This window comes from Macaca mulatta, chromosome 16, assembly GCF_049350105.2.
Source record: "Macaca mulatta isolate MMU2019108-1 chromosome 16, T2T-MMU8v2.0, whole genome shotgun sequence".
In the NCBI taxonomy this organism is placed as follows: domain Eukaryota; kingdom Metazoa; phylum Chordata; class Mammalia; order Primates; family Cercopithecidae; genus Macaca; species Macaca mulatta.
In genome coordinates, this window is record NC_133421.1 from 40,590,806 (window position 1) to 40,604,270 (window position 13,465).

General features: G+C 34.4%; 1 protein-coding gene across 5 annotated transcripts in view; it reads left to right on the forward strand.

The window, feature by feature from the left end:
- The window catches only part of NF1 (neurofibromin 1), a 299,361-nt gene that overhangs the window by 117,840 nt on the left and 168,056 nt on the right, over positions 1-13,465 (forward strand). For all 5 annotated transcript variants that reach the window (XM_015119005.3, XM_015119007.3, XM_077970741.1 and 2 more), the window contains exons 12-13: positions 3,402-3,533; positions 11,911-12,045. In XM_015119005.3, the coding sequence (XP_014974491.1) occupies positions 3,402-3,533; positions 11,911-12,045 (267 nt within the window). The remainder of the gene's footprint in view (positions 1-3,401; positions 3,534-11,910; positions 12,046-13,465) is intronic.

The following is a 13,465-nucleotide window of genomic DNA, read 5'->3' on the forward strand; positions in this document are numbered from 1 at the left end:
GTCAGCATAATGAGCCAGGGCATTGTACCTTAAAGGTTTACTTTCAAGGCCATTGGAAAAAAAGATGATTTCCACCCTGAAGTTTATGTTTAACTCAGAAATAAGACATTATTGCTTTTTTCTGCTGTGGCTCAGAACACTAAAAATATTCAAAGAGTGGATAGCTTTACATAAGTGCTTAAAATTTGTTTATAATAAACCCAAATATATACTTTTTTGATATTTTGTGGCTAGTTACTTTAATTGTGAAATATTTTTGTCTACAATTGACTATATAGAGCACTTTCAAGCATGGACTTGGCACTGCTGTAAGTGGCTGAGCTGCTCCTTTCTGGGTTCCAAGCATGCCTGGAGTGGTGCTTCATGCATGTCTCAGTGTACTTGGTGAAAGTGGCTGTGCATCCTCTTCTACTCTAATGAGCACTGCATGTGTGGAGGGTGGAGTGTGTCTGTATCAGAGATCAAGTTATATGAAAATCTGTTTTTATAAAGAAAAAAACTACATTGATTTTTAAATATTAAGTATCAGTAGCTTTTCAATGAAATAACTTGAAAAGGAACATAAATATTAGTTCAGAGTATCTTTTTAAATCATGCCTTGGGTAGTGATACTTTTTTATTATAGATTGTTTGAGAAATTGTTTCTCCTTAGGATATTTTCCCCCTTGGTTTGAGGCTAATCGCTGTTGAATCTGAAGTACTTTTTTGGTTGAAAAGGACTATTTATAAAGTGAATATACAAATTTATGAGATTGACTATTTTAGAGTTTCATTGAAGACATTTATTATGGAAATATTTTTGTCTTGAAAAATCACATGAAATTATTCTTAGATATTTGGACTTCTGATCTTCATTCATAGTGTAAATTTTTTTTCTAATGATTCTTGGTTCAATGTACCCCATAAGTTCTCTTCTCCCATGGTTCTTTAGCCAGTCCACACATTTTTTTTTTTAAAGTATCATGTTCTCAGATAAAAGTTTTACTGATGTGTATTGAGGGTTTGTGTAGAAGTAGTAAGATGTTTGGAGTTCTACTTTTGTAAAATGTACTCATACTCAGTTCATAAGTACTGAGTTTCGATCTAAAATATTCCAGCATTTCTTCTTAGAAAATCTTAAAATATATCCACTATTTGATTCTTATTGTAATGCAGGTTCCTAGCAGTTGCTAAAATAGTAGTAGTTGTACTGTCCTCTTTTTTATTATGATGTGCCATAAGAGATGAATTATAGTTGTAAGATCTGTTATATAATCTTCATAGACTTCCTTTAGGTTAAATTAGATATGTAATTGGGAAATTTAAAAAGTATTATACACACTTATGAACCAATTATCTTAGCCATCACTGGTACATGCTATAGCTGGTATATTACGTATTTCTGTTTTTTTCCTTATGACAATTGATCATAATTTACATATAGATAGTTCACATACTGAAAATGAGATATTTCTTTCTACTGAGAGGTTGTAGTTGAAAGAAATTATTTCCAAGGCATTTGAAAATTATTTAAATCTCTTGAGGAATTGCCACATAATTTGTTCATATTATGTCAGGGTTGCCATTTGGCTATAAACATGGTATTTTCAAGGAAAAAAAGAGTAAGTCTACTTTAATTGACTGGTGTTCTGGAAGGACACATTTAGTAACTGCTCAAAATACTAAACTTTTTTGCCAACCACATGATGTCTAGTTTTTCATGCTTATTTTATTTGAAAATGTGTCTTTTACTTTAAAATGAATATATTATGAAAAATGAAAACTATGAAAATTACTAAATCTTAAGCCTAACGTTATTTTATATGGTGCACCTGGTACCACAATACAGTTTAAAAGCTATTTTTAAAATGACACAGTAATTTGAATAGGATGTTATATGGGACGTCTTTCTTAGTTTATCAGTTTCTGACAAGATCTTATGAGATGTGTTGGTTGAGGAAGACCCTTCACTCAATGTACATTGCTATTCAGCTTTTTGTTACTTTAGGCTGATTAACACAAGCGGTATAATTTAGTAAGTATAAGGAAATCAAGTTGCATTGGTTGCTTTGGGCAAGTCAAAATTGCAGAGAGTTGTAGAAATCCATTATACTATCAGACTAAAAAGTGATCATGTGTAGGAACTAGATTAAATGAAGTAGGAGTTGAGGGAAAAGTGTAAACAACCATACTGTCCCAAAAAAGCATTTCTTCCCTCCCAGTTTTGGGATTCCTCCCTGAATGGATTTCAGTATTCAAAATGTGTATCATAAGTTGGTTTTATATTTTACTATCTGGCGAGCAGGATTTGTAATCCACAGTTTGGGTTAAAGTAATGTAACTTGATGCTATTCAAAATATTCTGAGAATTCCAAGTGAAGAAATTAAAATGTTGACACTTGAATTAGCTTAGTTTTGAATAAGAAAAAATCTGGGAATGAGACGTGAGAGATGTGAGGCTATTAAATCTCTCTTATCTACAATTTGAATGTGTTATTCTTCCAGATTTTTTTTATAAACATCTGGAGTATTATAAATTAGAAGCCTACATTTTAGGTCATTTCATGCATACTCTACATATATAGTGAAAATTCATCCAGTCAGTTTTGTATTAACTGATAGACTTTAAAGATAATAGTGATTTTCATAATTGTCATTTTTTAATAATATATCAAGTCATTCATTTTAAAGTTAAAGATACACTTTCAAATAAAATAGGCGTAAAAACTAGACATCAAAGCAAAACAGGTTAAACTGAAATAGAAAATACACGAAATAATTTTTTAAAAAATGTTTCGCTAGGATCAGTTTGTCTTTGTTTATGGTAATTGTTAGTCTCCCATGTATCATGTCATCATTGCATATCAATTTAAGATTATAGATTTACTTAATAGTTTTATTTCATTTACTAATTTCATGTTGTAATTATCATTGTTTTCTGTAAACATATAAGTAATGGTTTCCCACATACACTTTTAATATTGTGTTGAACCACTAATCACTTTTAAAGCTTTGATAATAGCATTCTTACCTGGGAAAATATATGCCATTTATGCATGTGTTCCAGAAACTGTAAAACTTGAAACTTAAAAAAAAGAAGATCGGCTACAGATTAGCTCTCTGAAGACTTTAGTTTTCAAATTCACTGGCTTATCATTGAGAAAAGATAGTCTCACATGCACATGCTCATGAAGTGGGCAATTTGTCTCATGCTCACTATTATGTTTTATAATATAATGTGTATGAGTTAGTGTTTGAATTAAAGACGTTGTTTGAAGACTTTGGAAATCATGGTGTGTGTTTGCATGGTCTTAGAAACTTCCTGACAAAAAGATAAAACTTAAAACTACAGTGGTAAACACAGTATACAACTTATGTAATTTTGTACTTTCTCTTCCTTATGGTCTTTTGTTTTTCTCTAGTCGGCATTGGATTGGTGGCCTAAGATTGATGCTGTGTATTGTCACTCGGTTGAACTTCGAAATATGTTTGGTGAAACACTTCATAAAGCAGTGCAAGGTTGTGGAGCACACCCAGCAATACGAATGGCACAGGTAAGATAAATCATGAATTTTGAATCTCACCTCCTTTTTATTGCATTTTTTAGTGTCTTTATCCCATTCCTGCTGCTTTGATTATTTTAGAGAATTGAAGGGGTCCTTCATTTCTTCTAAATGTTGTGGTATGTTGTATGTAGAATATTGTTGAATACTAGATAATGTTTATTTTCCACTGTTTCCATGAGTTGAACTTACTTTTCTTAGATAAATGTTCTCACAAAACACTGAAAGTCTTAATGAATGTCACCTTTTTTTCTGTTTTTAAAGTTTTTTTCTCTTTAAAACTTTTGAGCAAAAATATTTTGAATAGCTTCTCACCTTTTGGGGATGAGTAAGGGAAGCTGACTCCTGGGTTAGAGTGAATGTTGCTGCTAATGCACATTTTAGCTCATTGAATAGTGACTATTACATATAAGAAATGAATACAATTTAGAGTTTTTGTATTTAAAATAAAAATATTTTATATTTCAACAAATATGCTTTGACCCTTTACAAATAATAGGTACTTTGATACTGACATTTGACTCTAAACTTAATAAAAAGCAGACTTAAAATTGGGTATTCTCACAGATTATTACTCTTAATATGGAATTTAAAAACTCCTATGGAATCAATTTAAAAAGATAATTATAAGATTGTGGAAGTCAGTTTTTGGTGTTTATGTATAGCAAGAGTATTATACATGGCAACTCTTGACATTGATTGGTGGTGCTTTGTCTTCTGCTTCTTATTTTCTATTCTTATTGGCTGCTGTCGCTCACATGATCAGATGCCAACCAGTCACTGTTTTGCATGGCAGTGGGCTTCTGTGGCTGTAAGTATGACCCATTGTAACTACCTCAGAAAAGTCCTTGGTTTCTTTGACTTTTCTGTGTATAGTTACCATTATAGTCACATTTTGTCATTTCAACTGAAAATATAGCATGTCTTCACCTGTTGGTTTTATCTAGTAAATTAGTCATTTCACAGTTACGAGAAATTTAAACAGCTTCCTCCCTGGCATGCTTCTCTTTTTCTAAGTCCCCTTAGTCAGTGAAATAATTTGGTTTTATACAGTTGTGGTTCACTCTTATCCAGTTGTCAGTAATTATTTCTGAGGATAGTTTATCTTAGATGTTCAAATACAGAAGTTTTTTTATGTCATATAATTTGGGATTATTGAGCCTAAAAAATATAGCTAAAAGATCATGACAGTGATGTTTCCTTAAGTAAACTTTAAAATGCAAGGTTACCTTTTAGTTGACTTTTTGTAATGCCAAGTACTTCATTTTTTTTTAAGTTGAAAAAATTTTCAATACAGGTATAAGTTAATTGGAGGTAAGCATAAATAATAGCTGCTTAAATGTTATTTAACAAGACACTTTTTAAAAATCTTTAAAAACTACTTGAAATAAGTTGTTTAAAAGTTATTTATTGACCTGTTTATTCCAGAGACCTTCTGGGAAATTAGAAGTTTATTTGACTTTTTTGTTTTAAGTTTACTACCTTTTCTGGTAGAAAATTAATGGCCTCCAATAATAGGGCTTGGTGGAAGGTTAATATTCACTTCCTATTTAACTTCAACATCCACTTTACCAGCTGCCCATGATTTTCTGTGAATAAGGACTAAAAATGAAACTAAATGATTATTTTGAACAGAGGTAAAATTTGATTGGTAGTCTGAATATGTCCTCTACACTTAGAAGTTATTTTACTTCAAGGCCGGGCGCGGTGGCTCAAGCCTGTAATCCCAGCACTTTGGGAGGCGGAGGCGGGTGGATCACGAGGTCAGGAGATCGAGACTATCCTGGCTAACATGGTGAAACCCCGTCTCTACTAAAAATACAAAAAACTAGCCGGGCGTGGTGGCGGGCGCCTGTAGTCTCAGCTACTTGGGAGGCTGAGGCGGGAGAATGGCGTGAACCCGGGAGGCGGAGCTTGCAGTGAGCCGAGATCATGCCACTGCACTCCAGCCTGGGAGACACAGCGAGACTCCATCTCAAAAAAAAAAAAAAAAAAAAAAAAAAAAAAAGAAGTTATTTTACTTCTTAGCCCTAGTTGTAAGCTGATTCTCAGAGCTACATATTATTTTACTGAAAAACCATAACTAGAGAGGATTTCCTCTTTTGGCCCAAGGACCCCTGTAATAAGAATTTAGTTTTTATTTCTAATTGTTTTCTGAAAATATCAACATACATTTAATTTTCAAAATCATTCTTAAGCTGTTTATGTTTTTGAAATGTTATATGTATGTATATTTGTACATAATGACTAAAGGACAGCTTTTGAGCTGATATATCCAGGAGAGAAAATAAATAGCAAATTTAATATGAAACAATTTTTAGAATAAGAAAATTTTAGGTTTTGAATGGCTGTTAGAGTAAAATCTCACCCTTCATAAACTTGGTGAGTTAACAGTCAGATAACTAGTATGGAAGTATTGACCTTCTATTTGCCAGGCAAAGGTGCTAATGCCAGGGAAGCATGACAAACTAAACATACACAGTACTTCCCCTCACTGAGACTCCAAGCAAAAGGCTTGTAGCTTTTGCTTGAAAATCCTAATGAAGAACTCACACCGGGTACAGTGGCTGACGTCTGTTAATCCCAGCACTTTGGGAGGCCAAGGTGGGCGGATCATCTGAGGTCAGGAGTTCGAGACCAGCCTGGCCAACATGGCAAAACCCCATCTCTACTAAAAATACAAAAATTAACCAGGCGTGGTGGTGCATGCCTGTAATCCCAGCTACTCAGGAGGCTGAGACAGAAGAATCACTTAAACCCGGGAGGCGGAGGTTGCAGTGAGCTGAGATGGCGCCATTGCACTCCAGCGTGGGCAACAAGAGTGAGAATCTGTCTCAAAAAAAACACAAAAAAAACTCACTACAGGTGGCATGGAGTCTGGCAACACAGGCAGATATATATAATAAATGGTTTACAGATAATACCTAACGTCAGAGTTTCTTACTGTTGGCACTATTAACATTTTGGACTGGATAACTCTATTATAGGGAGCTATACTGTGCATTGTGGGATATTCAGCAGCATCTCTGGCCTCTACTCACTAGCTGCCAATATTTCCTTTACCCCCCAGCCCTCCTCGTTATGAAAACCAGACATGTCTCCGAACATTTCCAGATGCCCCCTGGGGGACAAAATCACCCCTAGTTGAGAACCACTGTTTTACAGAGTATGTTCAGTGGGTTGTCCCTCATTTGTATTGCCTCAAATGATTTGAGACTCTGATAAACCTGAGCCATTAGCTTGCTTCAGAAGTAGCAATCAAGGAGTTCTATTGCAAAACAGTGAAAGTAAATAATACCTGCTTCAAGGTTTTACTAACACTTTGTATTTTGGAGAGACAAGTTACTTGTTGGAAGGAGCTAATTATTTGAAAATTTTCTCTTCGACCAAGATAGAATCCTGTCTCTTTCACTTCCAGCCATCATTGATCCTCTTTCTTTTGGAACTCTGGAATACTTCTGATTCTTCCACAAGGTGTCCCTGCAGATATTTGAATAAGGTTATTCTGTACTCCTAGAATTCTTTTTATCTTTATATAGTTTTGGCATTTTATTCTTTTAGCTCTCTCTTTTTTTTTTTTTTTCTTCTTGAGACAGAGTCCCACTCTGAGTCCCACTCTGTCACCCAGGCCGGAGTGCAGTGATGTGATCTTGGCTCACTCCAACCTCTACCTCCCAGGTTCAAGTGATCTCCTGCCTTAGCCTCCCGACTCACTGGGGTTACAGGCACCCACCATCATGCTGGTTAATTTTGTATTTTTAGTAGACCATTTAGCACCATTTTGGGCAGGCTGCTCTTGAACTCTGACCTCAAGTGATCCACTTGCCTCTCTGTCTCCCAAAGTGCTGGGATTATAGGCATGAGCCACTGTGCCTGGCCTCTTTTAGCTCTCTTTGAAAGTGTATGTGTGTTTGTTGGGTCTGTTTTTATAGCTAGGGAAACTGAACCTTAAAAAGTTATATTAATAACAAATGCATGGTTAATGAGTCGTCAACCAGAGTTAGTTCTGAGGTTTTTTGACATTCAGTTCAGCGTCTTTATCAGGTTCTTTAGTTGTTCTTCTTCACTAGCAAGTTAGGTTGATGAAAGCATTAGCTTTGTCTGGCTTATTCAACACTGAATCCCTAACTTTTGAACAACATCTGATACATACTGGGCATTTAGTACATGTTTGCAGAATGAATGAAGGAATGAATTTCTTACTTGATCTGGTTTCAAACTCCTCCTCCAGGCCGTGTGCAGTGGCTCACGCCTATAATACCAGCACTTAGGGAGGCCGGGGCGGGCAGATCACTTGAGACCAGGAGTTTCAGACCAGCCTGGCCAACATGGTGAAACCTTGTCTCTACTAAAAATACAAAAAAATTAGCCAGGCGTCGGGGGCAGGCGCCTATGATTATAGCTACTCAGGAGGCTGAGGCAGGAGAATCGCTTGAACCCGGGAGGTGGAGTTTGCAGTGAGCCAAGATTGTGTCACTGCACTCCAGCCTGGGCAACAGAGTGAGACTGTCTCAAAAAAGCAAAAATAAAAAATCAAAAGCCAAAAACCCTCCTATATCTGATTTACTTCTCTTCTGGAAAGACCAACCTGACAAAAATTTTTAAAATTAAAATGTCATATTAAGATCTGATGTTAGTGATACAGATGTAATACTATGATGTAATAATTGATAAAAGCTATTAAACTGTTGTGTTTGTATACCCTGTTTCTATTAATACAATCTAAGATAGTATTATTATTTTATATTGACGTTTTAGTTATTTAAACTCTGGCCATTTTTATATGAATGTTGAACCATAACTTCTCTTCGTTTGTACTTTTGTAGTATTTTTTAATATTTGAAATGTTTGTCTTAGCACTAATTTTACTATTTGAAAACTAACATGTCCTGCTTTCATAAAATTCAAAACTGCCCATAAGAGATGTATGAATTTTCACAAATATTTGTTATTTCTCAACATTTTTTATCTTAAATGGCATGCTGGCTTACCAGATCTTTCTTACTTGCCTGTTATTCAGTCACATGGTCTAAATTAAAAAGTGGTTTGGGCCTTTAATAGATACCTGAAGACTCTGGTTCATGAATTTCTTCCCAGACATGATTGCCTCTCATCTTTGGCCAGATCACATGTACCAGCTTGTATTCCTAATAATACCTGCAGTATAGAAGATCAACTAATGAATGAATGAATTTTTTTCTTACATTTCTAATTAAGAAACACATTGCTTCTTTAGCATGTTGTTCCTGACATTCTGTAACCCACTAAAATTAAAAGGTATTTGAGATGAATTATATTTATTGGAATTTCTGAAGTCATACATTTCATATTAGGCAGCCATGTTGGAACAGAATTTACATGTTGATACTTGGGATTAAGAGGTGACATAATTAAACTAATATAGTCATACATCACTTAATGACAGGGACATGTCTTGAGAAATGAGTGCATCCTTAGTGATTCAGTCATTGTGCAAACATCATAGAGTCTACTTATATGAACCTGGATGGTTATATAGCCTGCTACATACCTAGGATATATGGTCTAGCCTATTGCTCCTAGGCTACGAACCTAGGCTAAACAACATGTTACTATACTGAATACCGTAGGCAGTTGTAGTACAACGGTAAGTATTTGTTTATTCAAACAGAAAAGGTGCAGTAATAACACAGCATAAAAGAAAAAAATGTATAGGACACTTAACACAAATGGAGTTTGCAGGACTGGAAGTTGCTGTGGGTGACTCATTGAGTGAGTGCTGAGTGAATGTGAAGCCTAGGACATTACTGTACACTACTGTAGACTTAAAATTTTTTTAAATTTATTTTACTTTTAATACTTTTGCATTTTTCTCATACTCAGGATCTATTCTGTAGACTTTATAATCACTGTACACTTAAGCTATATCAAATTTACTAAAAATTTTTATTTGATAATTAACTTTACCATAGCTTTTAAAACATAAACTTTTAATTTTTTTAATTTTGACTCTTGTAATAACATTTAGCATATAAAATATTTTTCTTTATATCCTGTAAGTTTTTCTATTTGAAAATGTTCTGTTTTAATTTTTATTTTGAAAACTGTTTTAAGATCTGAGACAGAAACATGCACATTAGCCTAGGCCTACATGGGGTCAAGATCATCAGTGTTACTATCTTACACCTCCACATCTGCTCCCATTGGAAGGTTTTTAGAAATAGCATGTGGAGCTGTCATCTCTTGTGGTAACAATGCCTTCTTCTGGAATACTTCCTGAAGGACTTTCTGAGGCTGTGTTTCATAGTTAACTTTTTATCTTTAAGTAGGAGTATAACAATACAAAGTATACTATAGTAGGTTGGGCCTGGTGGCACACGCCTGTAGTCCCAGCACTTTGGGAGGCCAAGGCGAGTGGATCACCTGAGGTCAGGAGTCGAGACCAGCCTGGCCAACATGGCAAATCCCCTTCTCTACTAAAAATACAAAAAAATCAGCTGGGCATGGTGGTGCACGCCTGTAGTCCCAGCTACTCGGGAGGCTGAGGCAGGAGAAGTGCCTGAACCCGGGAGGCAGAGGTTGCAGTGAGCCGAGATTGCGCCACTGAACTCCAACCTGGGCAACAAAGTGAGACTTGGTCTCAAAAAAAGTATATTATAATAAATACATAAACTAGTAACAGTTACTTATTCTCATCAAGTATAGTATACTACACATAATTGTATGTGCTATACTTTTTTTTTATATGACTAGAAGTGAAGGTTTGTTTACACCAACATCACTACAAACAAGTAATGCATTGTGCTTGGACATCAGTGATGGCTGTATCACTAAGTGATAGGAATTTTTTAGTTGTGTTACATATTGTCTATCATTGACTGAAATGTTATGTGGCCTATGACTCTATTTAGTTTTTTTGGAAATGATTCTTAACTAAGGAAAAATTCTGATACCTGCCAATTGTTCTCTGATCTTGTGTGCCTGTGCAATGACTGCATCAGGGAAGAGCCGCTTGATAGTTACACTTAGTTACATCAAAGTAAATAAATTTGTTTGATCAAAGTTTCAGCTTGATCTAAGGTGAAACACCTCAACTTAAAGTGAGGGAAAAATACAGTTGAAAGAGAGCAAACAGTAAAACCAGAATTTATTAAATCATTTAGTAAAACATTTGCTTTGGGGTCAGGGGGCAGTTATAAAAGCAAACTATTTATAAGTTTTGCTATCTCTCTTCTGTAGTGACATTCTTGAGTATAAATGTGTGCATTAAATAGCTAGTCTTCCCCCCTGAGGACTAAAACCCTTTGGTGTTCTTGGGTGTAATAACAAATGCATATTTCACTTGAACATTGAGGATAGTTCATTTGTGTTGTAGATATACATGTCTGCTTCTTAACTTTGAAAGACAACCTGTTTACTTGGACATTTATATTATGGGTCCACAGTTGGTATATAGTCTATTATTTCTATGTTACATATATGTTTACATAAAGGCATTCATGTCAAAAGCAGATAGTTTTGTGTTCTTTTCAAGAAAAAAGGAAGGAAATGTTTTATAATAGGTGATACTAGCTCTAGAATATAATTGTTGGATTTTTGGTTGAAAAACATCTATAATTATTTTAGTTCATCATATGTCTCTATAATTGAAACATATTTTCTGTAAGTTTACCTTTCTCAGAGTTCTTTCTGTTTCATGAATGTTCTTTAGGGAAAATGCATGCATTCTGTAACTTGAAAGAGGTGGAGTGCCATCAAAGGGAAAAGCAAATTTTACAATTAAACTAGTAAATATAGAGTAAATTGCCTACATAACATATTTCGTTAATTCTAAGAAGCACTTATTTTTACTCTTCTCTAAGATTGGGAGTGTATCTTATTTAAAATGTTGTCCTACAATTGACAGCAGTTTTTCATTCCTTTTGGGACATCAAATAATGATGCATCTTACAATTGATAATGTTGTAGAGTCTATGAAATACTTGTATATATGTGTGGGGAATGTTTGTTAAATGAATTACCCAGTAGTTATATTTGTGAGAACTATAGACCAAATATTTTTTCCCTTATGTTTTTAAATTTTGGAAAATAGTTTTTCACATAGATGTTTTACAACCTGATATTAAGCTTTTAGTATTGTAATAGATTTTCATTGTTTTATTAGATTGATTTAAAAAATAACATAAATGGTGCAAAAACAGTTTTCATTGTTTTGTTAAGCTTAATGATACTGACTTTATGTTTACTATTGAGTGTTTCTACTTATACCACACATTTGGTAGTATAAAAAGTAGCTTTTTTCAAAGTTTTTAAATAATTTCTTTTAAAAGGTTGGATAGCTATTATCCTGAGTCTTATGTCTGATACCATGTTTTTGTTTTGTTTTTAGACTCTTACATTTAAAGAAAAAGTAACAAGCCTTAAATTTAAAGAAAAACCTACAGACCTGGAGACAAGAAGCTATAAGTATCTTCTTTTGTCCATGGTGAAACTAATTCATGCAGATCCAAAGCTCTTGCTTTGTGTAAGTATTTTTTTATGAAATGTCTCAAAATGATTGCACTAAGTTAATTTGATTTAGCTGAAATGCCAAGACCTTGAGGATAATTTTTAGCTCAAGAGCACTTACTGATCCTTTCTGATCATACCTGAAAACTAAGACATCGCTAAGAAAATTAATGTATAATGAATGCTAACATAATTAGATCAGATTCTTAAGTGCCCTTACCATTTCTTAACATTTCTCTTTCTTCTTAATTTCCCTATCATTATACTAACATACTTTGAGGAGATCTCTGTTCTCATCCTATTACTAGGTTATATATTACTCAGATATAATCCTGGTATGGGGGATAGAAGTGACCATCAATCACAGTGCTGTCTACATCTACACCATTGGTTTAAAAAATCTCCAGTTGCTGTTGCCAGTTTAGCTTTTCTCTCCCCCTTTCCTCCTGTTATCAGCTTTATGTTATTGGTTCTGCCTACAAATACTGTATTGGAAAGAGAATGAGGTGAAAATGGGTGTGGTTAGTACTTGAATTATTGTTATTATTATTATTATTATTTTGAGACAGGGTCTCGCTCTGCTTGCCAGGCTAGAATGCAGTGGCACAGTCATGGCTCACTGCAACTTCAAACTCCTGGCCTCAAGCCATCCTCCAGCCTCAGTCTCCCCAAGTACTGTGATTACAGGCATGAGCCACCGTGCCTGGCTAGTAGTCAGTTATTGTCATAACTACTCTTATTGCCTCAGATGGTATTAAATTTCTGAGAACATCACTCTGGTACACAGAGTAATTAGGAACAATGCAAAATAATAAAAATTAGTCATAGTGAAGTGATTAACAGCATGGACACTGGAGACTACTTACTAGCTATATGATTCGGGTGACTAATCTTTCTATGCCTTAGTTTTCTCATCTGATATATTGGGATCATAATAGTTCTATCTCAGAGATACTGTTAAGAAAATTGAAATAGTACATAGAATGCTTTTAGGAAGAATGCCTGGTACATAATAAGCACTAAATACATGTTAGCTATTATTGCTATTAATAAGATACAATTTAACACTAATATTATTAATGCACCAAATGTAATAGTTCTATATTGTGACTTTCATAGGATGACATGTTGAACCTTTGTTGAGCTTCTTGAGTCCCTGGAGAGCAGCATCAAGCAAGATTTCTTATCGCTTTGCTCAGTAACAGGCTTTTTAAAAAGTGTTAAGGTGCTTTTATTTCAGTGGCATGTTTTTCAAATTGCTGTAATACAGGGAGTTTATAACTACGTACCTATGGTTCCAAGAGTTCTATGAAACTTCATGAATTTTTTAAAAATGTGTATTTATGAGTAATTTTTCTTGGAGAGTGGAGAGGAGAGAAGAAAGAAAAAACATTCCCAAAGGCTCAGTGACCCCAAAAGAAGGTCTATGATACTTT